This window comes from Salminus brasiliensis, chromosome 7 (genome assembly GCF_030463535.1).
Source record: "Salminus brasiliensis chromosome 7, fSalBra1.hap2, whole genome shotgun sequence".
NCBI classification, from domain to species: Eukaryota; Metazoa; Chordata; class Actinopteri; order Characiformes; family Bryconidae; genus Salminus; species Salminus brasiliensis.
Window position 1 is genome coordinate 30,138,502 of NC_132884.1, and position 17,389 is coordinate 30,155,890.

The window sequence follows — 17,389 nt, forward strand, 5'->3', positions numbered from 1 at the left end:
CACAATAAACCGCAGCCACATACAAGAAGCCATAGCCAGATATACATGTGTAGGAGGCACTGCGCTAGCTGTAAAGGAAACAAAAAAAAAATCACAACAACAAAACAATAACAGAACAGGGTTGCCAGGTATTCTACATCAGGGGAATTTCACAAAAAAAGATTTCCAGAGTGTTGAATGAGGTCTTTTAAAAATCCTGATTTAATCAAGCTAAGACCTTTCAGCAGTGATATTAAATTCAAAGGGTCAGCACTTGGCATGTTGCAAGCAATGGAAGTGTGCCCAAGCCTCTTGCTGCTTAGCTCAGTCACTGAAAGTGACGCAAAATGAATCACTCCCATAGAGATCCATTCATTCTGTGTCACTTTCAGTGATGCAACACGCGTTGCTGACATGCTTTATGAGCTCAAACGGCATGACATGCCAGCTTTAAGAATGTGATTTCCTAAAGGGCGCACCTGTTAAAAGCAATGTTAAGCAATGCTGAGGTGTGTCCGGAAGCCGTAATTCTGGCTGACTACACTGGGAATTGGCTAGGAAGAAAATAGAGCAGGAAATAGAAAATAAACCTCTTACAAAAGTAATCATTCTTGAACAGCCATACAGTTATCCATTTTTAAAGACATAATAACACCTGTGCACCTGTTGCAACTAGAAAAGTCATGCCTTTCATAGCCCACCTGCAGCAATTTAAGGTTTATGTGTCTTGCCGAAGAGCACAGCTGCTGTAGTCAGAGGAAACGTACAATCTTCAGTCCTCCAAACCTGCCTGGAACTGAAACCAACTCTATGGTTCCTTAGAGACAGTGTGGAAACGCCCTTAGATTATTTTAGGGTTTCACACTGCTTGCAAATCAAACCATTGTAGCACAACAGATAAAGTTAATGTGAGGTCACATGCTTTTATAGTTTCCAAGTATCAAAACAACAATTAGTTCCATGAAATCATTGCAGATCTGCGGTCTGTGTGAAGAAGAGTAATTAGTCTAAAAGTCAAGGCACTTCACTGTGATAAGTCTGCCTTTCATTTGTAATTTGTAATGATTTTCTAGATTATAAACCACAGTATAAGCCACTTTACAGAGACCATGGCCTACACTTTCCTGGATTTTATTTGTTGCTATGGTTATAAGGTTTCCAAAGATGGGTCTGCATATGACCTCGTGCAAGAGTCACATTTGTCTGCATATGACCTTGTGTAAGAGTCACATTTGTCTAAAGTCCAGTAATATTACTCTACTGTGTCAGTCCACATGCTTCTTTCACTATCTCTCAGCTCCTCAACAAATGCACGTTTATAGCTGTCCACAAGGGGGAGCTCAAAGAGCGAACTGTATTTACAGCAGTGGTGTAAAAGTGAATCACACCCGCAGCTGTAGGGAAGGCCCAGGAGCAAAAAACAACAATTGTTGCATAATGCTGCTTTAAAGCACTTACCTCATGTATGTACATGGGCTCATGTTCTGAATCACAACTATAAATTCATGTGGTTTTTCTCCAGTTTTGCACAGTGTAGTGAAGGGTGCATTTAATAATGCTAACTTTTAACTGACAGACACCCATTACCAGTGTTTCCAAGTACATCAAACTGTTTTATTCATAAGAAAAAAAAAGAAAAAAGGAAGTAGAAATTTGGATTTCAATGATATGGGTCCTTTAACTTAGCTCAAACATCAGTACGTGCCGAGAAGAGGGAAGCTCATGATGGGAGCTGAGGTGCAAGCAATGCACTTTGGCAGGAGGCCACAGAAACAGATCCTTCATAACGGTGGCTCCATCCACCGCCTCCATATCAGCTTTCTTCCAAGTTATGTGCTCCATCCATCCGTCCATCTCCCCCTCTTTCTCAACCTGTATCTCAACTGACGTTCTTACACAATCTGTACCTGTTAGTCACACAGAAACCCTCTCTCTATCTCTCCTACTCATCATCTTCTCTGTAGAACGCAGAATCGTGGCCTGTAAAACCAACAGACAAGTGAAGCAGTGGTGCTCGTTAGAACAGAATGTACTGCAAGTTGCTTATTTGATGCTTAGAGATATTATCTAATAAAAATGTTACGAGATAACATGGCATTTGGCATGGCTCTGAATGTGCTTAATTCTTTCAATTTAACTCCATTCATTACTTTGTGGTTTTGGCTAGACAAAGCATGGCTGTGATTGTCTGGTGGAATCACGCGCATATAATTGTATCATGCGACTGGTGTGATGTCTAGAATACATCTGAAAGATGCTCTGCAGTGCTCTGAAACATGCTGCACACTGAGGCTGCTACCTCCAGCCTGACTGCTAAATCCAGCCTTATTTGACTGTCATACATAAAATAATGGGTTTATAATTGATATTATTGAATGTGCAAAGATTATGCAAATGTCTGTACTTTTGCCCTATTTCTTATATCGTTTGCCTTTATTTAACCATTGCCTTTGTACATTCACTCACAAATGTATACACATATAACAAAAAAAGAAGACGAGTGTTGATCAAACAAACACGAGAAGAACTACTGGATGTTAACAGTGCTGCAGAATATAGTTATTACTATACATTTTTGTGTAATATTAGAACCTAGCCCAGCTGGTAATTATAATATGCTAATGTTATTATTATAATTATATGCTAATATTATTATGTTGTGCTTCGTATACTTATTATTGTTGCATGCTAATTATTTTATGCAAATGGAAATTTGCCAAAACTGTATGTATGTCCACTGTGAGTGTGTCCACTGGGCTCTATTTCTTAGACAGACCAGTAGGAGAAGATGCACCTACCACTACAAGTGTTTAGTTACACACACACAGCTTGTATAATGTCCAAAGAAAAACACTGCAAATAGAATGTGATGCTCTGGAGCAGCCTCACATGAACCTAAGGTCACTGTGCTTAATGCCAAGCATCGACGGGTATAAACAGTGGAGCTGTGGAAAGGAGCTCCATCCAATACCTTTTGGATTAGCTGGAGTGGTGTTTGTGATTCAGAACTAATCATCCAAAATCAGTACCCTAGTGCCCTTGGGACTGAATGCAATCAAACCCTAACATCAATGTTTAATCACTGAGTGCAAAGCCTTCCTAGAAGCCTTCCTAGAAGATTAGAGGCTATTTCTGCAGGGGAAACAAATACCCTACTAATACTCTTAATTTTAGGAGAAATGTTGGATGAGCAGGTGTCTACAAATGTTTAGACATACAGTGTGTAGTGTGTGGTGCCAGGTTGACCTCACCACCTACACAGTTTCCCATTTACCTCAAAATCCAGTGTATACTTAAAAGAAAGACCCAGTCTTTTGGGGGTAAGACCCAGTGATTTGGGGTAAGTGGAAAAGTGTAGAACTTTAAATAGTGTTCCACTAGCTTAGAAAGTATTATTTGATCGTTTAATTTAATTATTTTAATTCATTAAGTCTTTTGTGTCTTATGGAAATTCTGACCTGTTTGTGAAATCACAGTGCGTTTCCAAATACTGCAGTCCCAGCATACCCTGATCTGCCAGATGCTTTAGCAGGGGAGGATGCCGTGGATCCACCTCCAAATACACACGACTGAAAGCGAGCCAGAGACAGAAATCAATGAGTACAGGACAGAAGATAAAGCAGAGGGGAAGATTTTATCACAGTAGCAGCTAGAAAAGACATAAACAGATTACAGGATCACAAAACCAGAAAGACTGTTAAGCAAGAAAGAGGTCATTCATAAATGAAAATTGCTTTCCAGTAAATTCACTAGGTTCAAGTAGGCCCTTTCACCTTTATACTTTTACCTGGGTATTTACTGGTAAAGGAGTTACGTGTGAATGCAAGCCAAGTCAAAATCCCAGGAGAATGAAGCTCTCAACCTACTTGCATGAGACACACTGCAGGAAAATACTGGCAGGGAGGGCTCATGTGTCAACAGAAAATTACACGTCACCAGTAAATACTGAGATGTCCACTTTTATGGCTGGCAAAGTGGAGCGATGTAGTTCAACAGTTGATTTTCTTATGTGTTTATTTTGTTTATTGTATTTTGTGAGTGAAAACGCCATGGGAGTGTATTTTGTACAAGATTATGAAGAGAAGCATCAAATATCTCCCCTGCTTGTGAGCTTGGTCATTTCTGTACAAGAGCAAAATAAAAAAAAATAATAACGTGCCTTTATTGTGATGGGTGGGCAACATGACGCAATTTTATCATATTGTGATATATTTACTGTGATACACAATATGCTTTTCTAATCACATCTAGGATATCGTCACTACAAACAATGTAATTAGTCATGTTTCATTGGATAACGGTACATCATTTACATTTACGGCATTTAGAACACACTCTTATACAAAGCGACTTACAAAAGTGCTTCGCTGTGTACTCAAAAATACCCTTACAAACAAAAAAAAACGAGCGACTCTGTCGTTCGGACACCCAGGGAAAGTTCATTTCACCACTTCGGACCAGGACAGAAAAAAAGCTTGTCTTGAAGCTATACTTTAAGCTTTACTTGAAGCTCGAAGGACTCTTGGTACTCATTGGCTTTTGACCGCTGCCATTAAGTATGGAGGGGCTGGTCCATTCTTGGTTTTGTAGGCCAGCATCAGAGTTTTGAATCTGATGTGGGCAGCTACAGGAAGCCAGTGAAGAGAATTTTAAATGAAAATCTTTGTTCTCTTTATGGTAATGTATTTAAGAATCTGTCACTACTGGTACATTATTTCTGCAATCATGTGCATTGCGATAAAATAGGGTGTATTGTGAAAATGTCTTTTAATATTATGATATAATATTTTTTATCTTATCGCCCACCCTCACCCTTACTGTCATTATACATTATGTACAATAAAAACTCTTCTCTTCCTATATCCCAGCCTAGAAAGTCAGGGTCAGAGCACAGGGTATGTAATGGCACCCCTGGAGCAGAGCGGTTAAGGGCCTTGCTCAAGGGCAAGGGAATCGAACCCACAACCTTATGATGAACAGTGTAAAAAGAACTATTGACAAGACTTATATGAAACAGAAGGCATGCAAAATACTTAAAACCAGAATACTCACACAGTGAGTGCTGAGTCATAAAACACACATACATACATACATACACACTCTTTCTTTCTCTCTCTCTCAAGCATGATCTGTTAATTCTAGGCTTTTAAAACAGTAGGTTAGCCATTCTTCAAATGTGTAATTTCACAAGAAACAGAAAACGCTTTACAAGAACCAGACTTTCTAACTATCATTACCACAGGCCAATGATTCCATGTGCAATTGTGTGCATTGTGGGCTAATTACTGGGAGAAAGCCCTGGTCCCTGGAACGCTGTTATCTGCTTCCATGAAAGTGTGGAGAAGTGTGAGCAGCACGGATTCCCTGAAGTGCTTAAGAAGTGCTGGGAAAGCTCCTTAGCTAGATTAGAGCACGCTATTTATACTCCACTGCTCTTCTAGGCCACAGACACAAGATCATATTCACTGAGCAACAGACACCCTGCAGACATGCATGCATGCGCGCACACACACACACACACACACACACACACACACACACACACACACACACAAATGCTTACATTCACATACCAACCCTCCATCTTACCCTTTGTCTGTTAGGAGCTTTGGTGCCAGAGCTAGAATCTGACTGATTACCGACAAGCCATCTGAGCCACCGTCCAGCGCTGCGTGGTCTTCAAATCTGCAGAGGGGAAGGCCAATCAATCAAAAGTTTGGACATAACCTTCCGTTTGAAATGTACATCATCTTTGTATATTCTGCTGCAGCACTCAGATTTATGTTCATCAAAGTGTCTCTTGCTTCATGATTGGTTTAAACACCTGAAAAGTGTTAATAAAGGCTGACAAGCAAATTAAAGAGGAGCTTCACATCTCTCAAAAGTTTGTGTTAAAATAAAAGTCCTTCAGAGAGTTCTAACATGAAATGACTTATCATGCAGAAAACATACTGACTCATACCATTTACAGTGGTGGTAATAGGAACCAGCGCTTGCAATGTCTGCTAGCTTTTATGATTATTTACTTATATATGTGATATCAATGATGGTAAAACAGTGATACAACTAAAACATAGGTTTTCTAGTGAACTGTTTATGTATAAATATAATATAAATATAAATATATATTACAAAGGATTTTTTAGAGCAAAATGTTGCAATTGTACAACAACAGCAGAACAATGTCTCAGGCATCAGGCAACTCTTTCAGGCAAGTTTCCCATCACCACTACTGTGATCAATGCTGACTTGGTAAGCTTCTCTAGAACAGAGCATTTCACACCAAATCACTCTGAATGACTCTGTTTATCTCTTATTTCAATCAATCAACCTTTAGTTAATCTCGGGAGTACTCTGAGGGGGACTCTCAATTACAATGTAGTCAAGCAATGATTACAAATCAAGACTGAATGAAACGGATAAGACAGATCTATAAAATTAGCCAAGAAGAAAAAAGCAAAATAGAAAAAGATTTAGCAAGAAAATAAATATACAATCTATTAAAAAAAAAATCTAAAAGTAAGTAAAATAACTTATATCAGAACTATATCAGACAGGACAACCAAATTTGACAAGTGATATAAGTAAAAAGGAAGATTTTTATTCAATTAAAAAAAAAAAAAAAAAAAAAAAAAAAATATATATATATATATATATATATATATATATATATATATATATATATATATATATATACATATATAAAATACATATTACATAATAGAAATAATAGAAAATAATAACAAAAACAGTAAAATAATAATTCATGATAAAACTATATCTAAACCAAATAAAACCACTGGAGTTGCAGAGAGGAGGTGGTTACATGAGTAAAACTTTAAAAGCATGGAGTGACACCAGTGACTGTAGCTTTAGAGTATCCTATAGTAAACTGCAGATCTCTGGTGCGCTATGGCTAAAAGCAGATTCTCCCACTTTAGTAAATGTTCTGAGATTCTGAAAGGTTCAGCTCATTAGAATAAACTTGATCATTTGTATTGTTTACAGAAGCACAGAAGTGATGTTTATTTATTTTTGCAGACATTTAGAATTATTGGTTTAAATTGATATAAGTTCCCTTTACCCTTTTAACTCTCCAAGGCTTATTACACACTAAGATGTATTACTCAGTAACTACAGGGACTTCTGTATAGACTGGGGCTATTTTTTGGTAATAGAAGTTTGTAATAACGCTGGTGAGCCATAGGCTTTTTAAGGGGTTGAATATATAGCACAATATCATTCCCAAGGTAATACTGTAAAATCAGTGTAATGTATATGCGTAAAATAGTGTCCTATACAGTTTTAGTTATTCTTTAACATGATTAAGTATGTTTTGTGATCTGTCAAAAAGGGGTATGTGCAACAGAGAAAACATGCTTGTTTGTAGATAAAAATCTTGACACATGACTGGAGAAAAGTAACAGTCTACTACCTCTGTGACAGAGACGAACAAAGTGCTGACGAGTTTAAAAGAGTTAAAAGTAGACAGAGGCCCGGCAGCACTTGTACAGTTTTATGTATTATGTATTATGTGTTTAAATGCAATACACAGCTAAACTAATCTTTAAAATGAGACAGTGACGGGTAACTTATGTGGGTACAGCACCTATGTGTGTGTGTATGTGACTGTGTATGAGTGTTTTTCAAGTACCTGACTACCTCTGCTTGCAGAGACTCCATATCCTGTGTGAACAGGTAGGGGGGGTTGCTGACCAGCACATCAAAAGCACCGCAGTCTCGCACTATCAAATATTCATCTAAGAATAGGACACACACACACACACTTTCCTGAATACAATATCAGCACACTAGTGCTAAAGCACCCCCGCTAACATGCCAACTGGCCCTGGAGGCCCTGGCAACACACTCAGCTTCAGCTTCCCACTAATAGAGGCATTACGCTGGTGGAACTGAGACTGCAAGAACAATATTCAACAGCAGTCACACGAAGCCATGTGGAGGTCAACCAATCAGGAGCAAGTATCCAGCACAGATTAAATACAACCACAGTAGAGTCAATGTTCAGATATGACAAGTTATGTATTCAGTTTGACAATGCTAATATGTCCAAAAGGTATATATGCTTTGTTATGAATGAAATGGTGTGTTTCAGAATCTTGAAAGTCTAGATATTAACGTATGCAACTGCTCTTTGGATCAAAAGAAACGCAGCAGTTCATCTCAATACTGAATGAGCTGAGGTATGTTCTTATCAAAGTGTTGAAGAGCATACAGTCCCTGTATTACATATAAATTCCATCTCTCTCATATAAGCCAGTATTAACAGTCCAGGTACTTTACAGAAAGGACTGTACTGTATATGCGTGTGTATGTGCGTGTGCGTGTGTGAGGAGAAAGTATATTACCATCTAGTGGACAAAGTCTGACATGACATGTAACACTATAAAGCTCTGGCTCCCAGTCCTGGAGACCTGGAGTGCACCCACCCGCTCCCACCTGCTTTGCATTTCTGAATGTTTTCCTTGCTCTAACACATCTGATCCCACAAATCAGCTAACTGACCCTTAGAGGCCTCAGATATCAGTAGTGTTAACAAAAACACAGTGGAATTCAAAATGAATTATTGTGAAAATATTATGTGAATTCAGAAATTTTATATCAACAAAAAAAAATTACCATTTTGTCCTTGTCTGACATCAATTAGACTTATAAAAAGATACAAAGTATCAAACACAGTACAACAGGGCATCTATAAAATAATATTAATTAATATTAACTAAATAATATTTAAAAAAAAGATTAAATGTAATCCAATAAATATTTTGATATTCAGTCAATGATGACTGTTTTCAATGTTTTTTTTGGTTTGTTCTGCCAAAAGTATTGAGAAATTTCGTCACTTGAATCAAACATTTTGTTGCTAATCAAGCATTTTTTACTACTCAGAGTGGCTCAGCAGTCTAATGTGTTAACACTATAGTCAGGGAGTTGCAACTTCCAATTCAGAGCCATGCTGCTTTGCCATCGGTGGCCGGAGTCTGAGAGAGCGCAAATGGCCATGGTTTCTCCGGGTGGGTAGATGTCGCTCTCTCCCCTCATCACTCTTAAGCGACGTTGGCTGGCACAGCATCTGAGTCGGCGCTTACCTCCAAGTGCGTTGGCAATGCCGGATTGGCAGCAGTTCGAAAAAAAGCAGTGGCTGAATTTGCATGTATCGGAGGAGACATTTGTTAACTCCTTACCCTCCTTGGGCTTTTGGGGTAAGGCACCCTATAGTACCTGGTACCAAGACGGAAGCAGTAGATCCTGTACTTTAGCAGTCCTGTAAGTTATGAAGTGGGTTGTCCATCATCTAGGGCTCATCAATGAGCCCATTTCCCTTTCGCTGGTTCACAAGTGGTTTATTTCTTGGAATTTTTTTGTCTTTTAGTAGGTACTGACCACTGCATACTGGGAACACCCCACAAGATCTGCCTGATTTATCTCGTTAGCAGAACAATGAAGTCATTTATCTTAGCAAATACCTCTGTATGCGCCTTCTGTGTCTCAGCATCTCTGTATTCCATAATTCCCTGTTATTTACTGTACCTGACTGACCTTATCTTTCTAAATCTGTCTTTACTCTAAGTTTTGAGTAAAGCACCATCAACCTCGGTCACTATGACTTCCATGAGTGTTTCACTGGTATTTTATCTGTTTGTATAGTTGAGGACAAGGTTCAAAACAAGTGGAAACTGCTTAATTGTGTAAACCCACAATGTTGTCAAAGCAGTCAATCATGTCAGTGTTGTCAAAGTCAACCACTTTAGCCACTACATGTCTCAGTAAAGAGGGGAGAACTGCTCTACGATAGAGAGGAAAATAGATACGCTTGTCCATAAGAAGGGTGTTGACATGCCAAATTGGTAACATAATGAATTATGGAATATTTAAAGTGTCACATGCTGTCTGACAGTTTATAGTTTTAAATCTAAATCAATAAGTACTGTAGCCAGTAATGTACCAATTACTTGGTAATTACATTTTCATCATTTCAATCATTTATCATGATTCTTAATTCTGTACTGTAATTCTACAGCTTATTAACATTTGTTAAAATTTTCATTAGCATCCAAGCCAATCACTTACCCTTCATAATATCTAAATGATGAACTTCCAGTCTGTCCTCGAGCCCCAATCTGAAAGAGAAAGAAACAAAAAAAGCATAAATGCACTTGCATGAATGAACAGCTCGCTCACATTCATATCCGCCCCAACCCCCCCACTTAGAGGTGGAAATCACCTGCTTGCGTTTTCTTTCGCTAGGCACACCGCTTCCTGGCTTTTGTCCAATGCAATAGCCTTGAGCTTAGAGTAAAAGACAAGGAATAAATTAACACACAGAGAATTATCAGACACAGCAAAATTACCTAAGGTGCATTAAATAAAGGGATCCTAATTATGGAAAACTACATTTCCTTGAATCTTAGTTTTTAAACAAAGAACATATTGTTCACTTCCCAAAACACACAGTCCATATATAGACACTGAGCTGCAAAAATACCACGCTTCGATATAACTTTCTGATGTCACAAGAACCAGCTCATTAACAGATCTCCACACCATTCTGCCCCGGCCATTCACAATTTTGGTTTTCTGAAGTGTTTCAGTGCTATGTGTTTTTTTTATTTTTATTTTTTTTAAAGAGGCACAATACAGGGCAACCAATCAAAACAGAGATTGTTTATCTCCTGTTGGTCTTTAAGACACAGTAACAAAAGTCTAAAAGTTTAAAGCAGTAGAATTGTCAGGTAGTGTAATTATCTCGAAAGGACAGGCTTTACACATGCATTCCTGGAGGAGCTGAGAGAAAGTTAAAGAAGCATGTGGACTGACGCGGTAGAGGAAAACGACAGGATTTTACACAAATATTACTGCAGTTATGCAGTGCTACACAGTTCTCCAATCCTGTCTGCTTCACCAAAGTTACATAGGGCAGCATGCTGGGCTTGGAGTAGGAACAACAGTGACGTTATCTGTAAAACCTTTTATCTACAAATCGGTTACATATGTAAAATGCTACATATGTTTTTGTAATTCTAGCAGATTAAAAGAGGTTGGACCCTTTAAGGAGTATGTAGCGAAAGCTTCCTTTTAATCACTTAACCAGTAGGCTTAATAATCATCTAATCTAATCTTAATTACTGATTTATTACTCAGCACCTCAGTGTAAATTCTTAAACTAGTAAAAAATATTGAAATATGCAAGTTTAATTAAACGTTAATTATGAAGCGAAGTGAAGTATAAACTGAAGTTATATTTATAGCAAATGAAGCTATGTGAAAGCTATGACCCGAAGAGTAATATGAGCGCTGGGTGTTCTGCAGTGTAGCAGAGACTCACCTGTGGTAGGCTGTGCAGTAAACTAAGAGAGATGGCACCGGTTCCACAGCCCACCTCTAGGCATCGTAAAACAGGCCGCGTCCTGTCCTTCAACTCTGCCTGGAGATCCTCCAACACCAAAGTAACCAGCTCCTGCATGCAAACACACCCACACACGATAACTACGTTTAAAAATGACTATGCCTATGAGTCACATCCTGTGTTTTACAAATTCATCGATTGGCAAACATCATAAAGGGCACAAGAGTGTTGCAAGCAAGAGTGTTGTATGGCCAGTATATATATATATATATATATATATATATATATATATATATATATATGTGTGTGTGTGTGTGTGTGTGTGTGTGTGTGTGAGCGAGATAAAAGGAAAAACAGAGAAACAGAAAGAGAAACAGTGATATAGTACCTCTGTTTCAGGGCGGGGAATGAACACCGGTGGTCTCATCTTCAATGTGATGTCCCTAAAATCCCACTCTTCAATCACGTACTGCACTGGCATTCTGAAACACACAACATATACATATACACACACACACACACACACACACTTTAAACTTTCCAAAGTGCCACCTTATAGTACTGATCGTTCAGTGAGCGATCTCATTTTCACACTTTAGTTTCGCACTGGAGCTTTGAGGCTAATCTAAGTCATAGAAGCTTTCATCCCCCCAATAAGCCTTTCTTAAAGTAATGCCAACTACGCTTGCTTATGTGGCTTCTGACTCAGTATGTATAGTATATCCAGCACTGTGGCAAAGAATTGCAGTTTTAGACAGCTGTAAGGATTAGAGTAAGAAGCTGAGTTTGTATTTGCTCAGTAAACAGTACACTTACATTGGAAACAGTACAAATAACATTATTACAAAAAGTAGTGGTTTTACATCACTGTGTTCATTACAACATCTAAAGAGCTCTCCTCATTGGAGTCTAGTCCTTAAATCAGTCCTTAATAATGACAAATCAGGTGAGCTGCTGATGGAATTGAACACAACAGTATACTGGTTAGGGGGGGGCAGGAGAAATCTGGAACCAAGCTTTTTCTGCTTTTATAACCTCTTGCATCAGATCGAATGTAAAATGAAGTTGCACAAATACGTGTGTGTGAGTATACACTATATGTGATATACACTGTGTGCAGAATTATTAGGCAAATGAGTATTTTGATCACATCATCCTTTTTATACATATTGTCCTACTCCAAGCTCTATAAGCTTGAAAGCCAACTACCAATCAAGTAAATCAGGTGATGTGCATCTCTATAATGAGAAGGGGTGTGGTCTAATGACATCAACACCCTATATAAGGTGTGTTTAATTATTAGGCAACTTCCTTTCCTTTGGCAAAATATGTCAGAAGAGAGATTTGACGGACTCTGAAAAGTCAAACATTGTGAGATGTCTTGCAGAGGGATGCAGCAATGCATGAAATTGCCAAACTTTTGAAGCGTGATCACCGAACAATCAAGCGTTTCATGGCAAATAGCCAACAGGATCGCAAGAAACATGTTGAAAAAAAAAAAAACTGAAAATCAAGCGTGAAGCTGCCAAGATGCCATTTGCCACCAGTTTTGCCATATTTCAGAGCTGCAACGTTACTGGAGTATCAAAAAGCACAAGGTGTGCGATACTCAGGGACATGGCCAAGGTAAGGAAGGCTGAAAAACGACCACCTTTGAACAAGAAACATAAGATAAAACGTCAAGACTGGGCCAAGAAATATCTTAAGACTGATTTTTCTAAGGTTTTATGGACTGATGAAATGCGAGTGACTCTTGATGGGCCAGATGGATGGGCCCCGAGGCTGGATCAGTAAAGGGCAGAGAGCTCCACTCCGACTCAGACGCCAGCAAGGTGGAGGTGGGGTACTGGTATGGGCTGGTATCATCAAAGATGAACTTGTGGGCCCTTTTCGGGTTGAGGATGGAGTGAAGCTTAACTCCCAGACCTACTGCCAGTTTCTGGAAGACACCTTCTTCAAGCAGTGGTACAGAAAGAAGTCAGTATCGTTCAAGAAAAACATGATTTTCATGCAGGACAATCCTCCATCACATGCATCCAAATACTCCACAGCGTGGCTGGCCAGTAAGGGTCTAAAAGAAGAAAAAATAATGACATGGCCCCCTTGTTCTCCTGATCTGAACCCCCTCATGAAATGTGAGATCTACAGGGAGGGAAAACAGTGCACCTCTCTGAACAGTGTCTGGGAGGCTGTGGTGTCTGCTGCACGCAATGTTGATCGTAAACAGATCAAGCAACTGACAGAATCTATGGATGGAGGGCTTTTGAGTGTGATCTTAAAGAAAGGTGGCTATATTGGTCACTGATTTGTTTTTGTTTTTGTTTTTGAATGTCAGAAATGTTTATTTCTAAATTTTGTTTTATATTGGCTTACCTGGTGAAAATAAACAAGTGAGATGGGTATATATTTGTTTTTTAATAAGTTGCCTAATAATTCTGCACAGTAATAGTTACCTGCACAAATGGCTAACACACTCCAACTTCCAAAAATATTAAGCTTTGATATTTATGAGTCTAACTTGCCTAATAATTCTGCACACACTGAATACATGTGCATATTAACATCACAACGTCCACTGCAGGCTACAGAGCCGGTACCTCGCGAGGCGTTTTGAACACAGTTCCCACACACTCGCTCTCTGCTGCTCTGTCAGTCTGTCCCTGAGTCTGCTCCTCTCTATACACGCCAGCTGAGAGAGAGAGAGATGTGTTTAGAATTAGGAGAATAAGGCAGTGGGGATGCAGGGAAATATAATTAGATTCCTAGAAGTTCCCGGGATAAACATGCAATAATTGTGCTGGTCTGGCTCGATGTGTTTGTTGACAAGAATATGAGCAGAAATGTCCTCTCACAGGATAAATATAGCAAAACAGCAATGAAACACTTTCTCTAGTTCCCACAAACACGTACACACACTCACACACACCCCCAATTAACCCATATTGCTCAGCACTAAATCACTCAATTTTCAGGCAGCGAGGCAGGCAGGCCACCAAGACAAATAAAACCAGGAAAGTGACTCATGAAGAAAAGCTGAAAGTGATTACAAATAAACAGACATCATTCCAGGCATGCGCACACACACACACACACACACACACACACACACACACACACATGTAATACACAAAACAAGTCTGAATGACTTCATAACATAATTATCTTTAGTACAGGAGAGATGACTTGGACAGAGCAGAATTTGAGGCAGAGATGATGTAAGTAAAGGCCTGTGTCTGACAATCTGTTGACAATCTGGCTGCTGTTTTTTTTTGTGTAACAAAGACGGAATGCAGATCAGATCCCCTGAGATCTTTAAGAGAACAACAGAAATAGCTTAGACTGTTCAAACAATGATTGATTAATATGTAAATATCACACACAGTCAAATAGACAGACAGAAAGACAGGCTTAGAAACTCACTGTTTTCTGCCCAAGTACATGAGCTATGATGTACTGGCTGGACAGGAGTGGTTCAGAAACACAGTGCTGCTGGAAGTGTTGAGCCCACAGACTAACCGCCTGCTCTACTGTGACACTGCCGTCTACAAGAGGGCCTACAGCACCACCTACAGCTCTGCAGGGCGCCATGACCAAAGCCTGGAGAAAAAAAAAACGATACACTGAAGGCAGACTGGACTACAATTTTACAACAACAACAACAACAACAATAATAATAATAATAATAATAACTTTAATAAGCAATTTTGTTACAATACCCCAAGGTGTTTTACACAAAGCCAGTAAATTACATAATGGTAACCATTAAATCGGAGCACAACTACATGTAAAGCATGTTGTTGTTCTCCTGCAAAACCTTGTATCTCTATTTTTGCATTTATTCACTTTTTGACATAATTTATAATCTGGTAGTTATTCTTTACATTGCATCATAATCCCATGATGAGTGGACCAATAGAAATGCAACAAAATGAATGCAAATCTCTTTACTTTTCCACTGAAAGTTAGAAGTTAGGAAGGTTTATTTCCTTCTCCTGTAAAGTTGCTAGTAGCGATACAAGGTTTTTGACAGATAACATCAATATGAAAGATACTGTATATGGATGTGCTTTGAAACCATCCTCAGAGGCTTTCAGCATCCTTCAGCAAGACCATGGCTGCATTCAAAACCACAGTAGACACCACTAAATAATTTGAGCACTACCATTAGAAGGGTGTTCATTAGTATGGTAAAGTACTAGATGGTTTTGGACTCAAGCCAGCGTGAACTGAATAGGTCGCAATAATACACTATTTAATAAACTATTTTTACTGTCCCAGAAATAACTGTGATAAATAATATTATTGTCATGTTATGCCACTGATATGGTAATAATGTAATAGCACAACAATGCACCTGCGCTAAAGAGCAATGAACTTATATTCAGACACAGGAGTTGGAATATTAAAAAAATAATAATCTTCTAAATAAATAACTAAGTTGACAGCTTGTCTCATTCACATGAATGGACTCTCCTCGCTGGGTCAGAGGCCAGAGCCAGAGGGGCCAGACTTCCAATTCCTCACTTCTGTAGTACTTTAATAGTTACAGATGAATACATATTAGTTATTGGATGAGATTTAACCTTACCAACTTTAATGGATTAAAAATGTATTTATTTTAGGGGTTATGGGTTCGATTTAATTTTTAATTTTTTTTTTAATGCCTCTTAAAAATGCCTTGAATGCATTTTGAGGTTCATGTCAAAAGCAATAAAGGTGCCACAACATATGTTATTATTATTGAGATAATACACTGTAATAATACTGTGGTTTTCCTGTCTCGCGAGAGTTTACATGTGAGGCCCAAAATGATATTTGTGGAAACGCAGGTCAATACATCTCGGGCATTAAAAGGGCAGGTAACAGAACAGCAACAGCATGACTTCAGCAGCACTCTCCTCTTCCCTGCTCTCTTACCCGCTGCTGAGTAATAACGCCTCTTGTAAGCCGGTGAACAGCACGTCTGACAGCCCAGTACATTCTCCAACAAGCCTGAATGGATGTGTCGGATATTAAAATAAGATCATGAGGTGATGGCTTTCTGAACAGTCTCTTAAAACATGACTGAACTCTGAATATCATTCCTACGAACCTCTTAATACCCACACACACTTTACCCTACCCCACGCTGTTCGGCGATATTGTAAACGCGGAAACGGCAATCACAAAAATTTCAAAATAAGAGCACAGTCTGAGGGGTTCATTTCACAAGTTTATCATTTTAAACGTTTTTATTATTTTGATTTAATATACTTTAAAATGAGAAAATATAAAAGTAACGCCTTTCACCCACCATTATCAGTGCTATTGTTTTGTATACGTGTACTGTCTGTCTTGTTTTGTGTACTTTCAAATGTATTCAATAATAATAATAATAATAATAATAATAATAATAACTTTACAGTAAGAGGTAAAGGCCAGGCAAGAGCATTTATATTGGTCGGTACGTCAAAAAGTGAAATACTAAAATGGAGATACATTTTTTTTTTTTTTGCGTAGCATAAAATTGTATTTATCTATAGTAGATAAAATTGTAAAGTAAAAGTACTTGGACTTTTGTGTCCGGTTTGTAGGGCTTAAGGACACAATCTTCACAATCAGCACGGTTAGAGCGGATAATTAACTCCTGAGCCTGTTGTTGGTTCCAGCGGATTTTTATTTTTAAGTAAAACCATATATATAATGCACAAATCATTTATTTCTTTTCTCTGTTTTTTGTTATTACTTCTTTAAAAAAAAAAAAAGCTATTCCATTTAAATATTGCGTTTGGCTTCTCTATTCACCTCCAAGAATTAAATGAGCTAAAATGGCAAAAATAAAAAGTACAGAAGGGCGACTTTTAGTTTGAAGCCATGACCCACACTATCCCTTCCATCGTCAAAACCGATATTGAACACTAGGGGGCGCGCGCTTCCCACGTCTGTCGTATGTTTCTTTAGTCGCTCGTGTCTCAGAAATGTCAGCACTTCTCAAGCGTGGACAAAGTTACGGGTTGAGCCTTTAGCGCGTGTGTCTGTGTGAACTGAAGTGAAATCAAGAGA

The 17,389-nt window shown here is 38.5% G+C and overlaps 1 protein-coding gene across 2 annotated transcripts; it reads right to left on the bottom strand.

Annotated features, from left to right (window-relative positions):
• Positions 1–1,122: 1,122 nt before the first annotated feature.
• On the bottom strand, positions 1,123–16,497 carry hemk1 (HemK methyltransferase family member 1). 2 transcript variants are annotated; one of them, XM_072684568.1, is made up of 12 exons: positions 16,440–16,497; positions 16,265–16,339; positions 14,768–14,944; positions 13,945–14,036; positions 11,736–11,829; positions 11,327–11,458; positions 10,226–10,290; positions 10,072–10,121; positions 7,634–7,739; positions 5,569–5,664; positions 3,438–3,548; positions 1,123–1,959 (listed from the first exon to the last, which is right to left on the bottom strand). In XM_072684568.1, the coding sequence occupies exons 2-12, from the start codon at positions 16,325–16,327 to the stop codon at positions 1,929–1,931; spliced, it is 1,017 nt and encodes a 338-aa protein (XP_072540669.1). In that variant the 5' UTR covers positions 16,328–16,339; positions 16,440–16,497; the 3' UTR covers positions 1,123–1,928. The 2 variants fall into 2 exon arrangements, with proteins under 2 accessions (XP_072540669.1, XP_072540668.1); XM_072684567.1 differs by having other exon boundaries at positions 16,265–16,465.
• Positions 16,498–17,389: the final 892 nt, after the last annotated feature.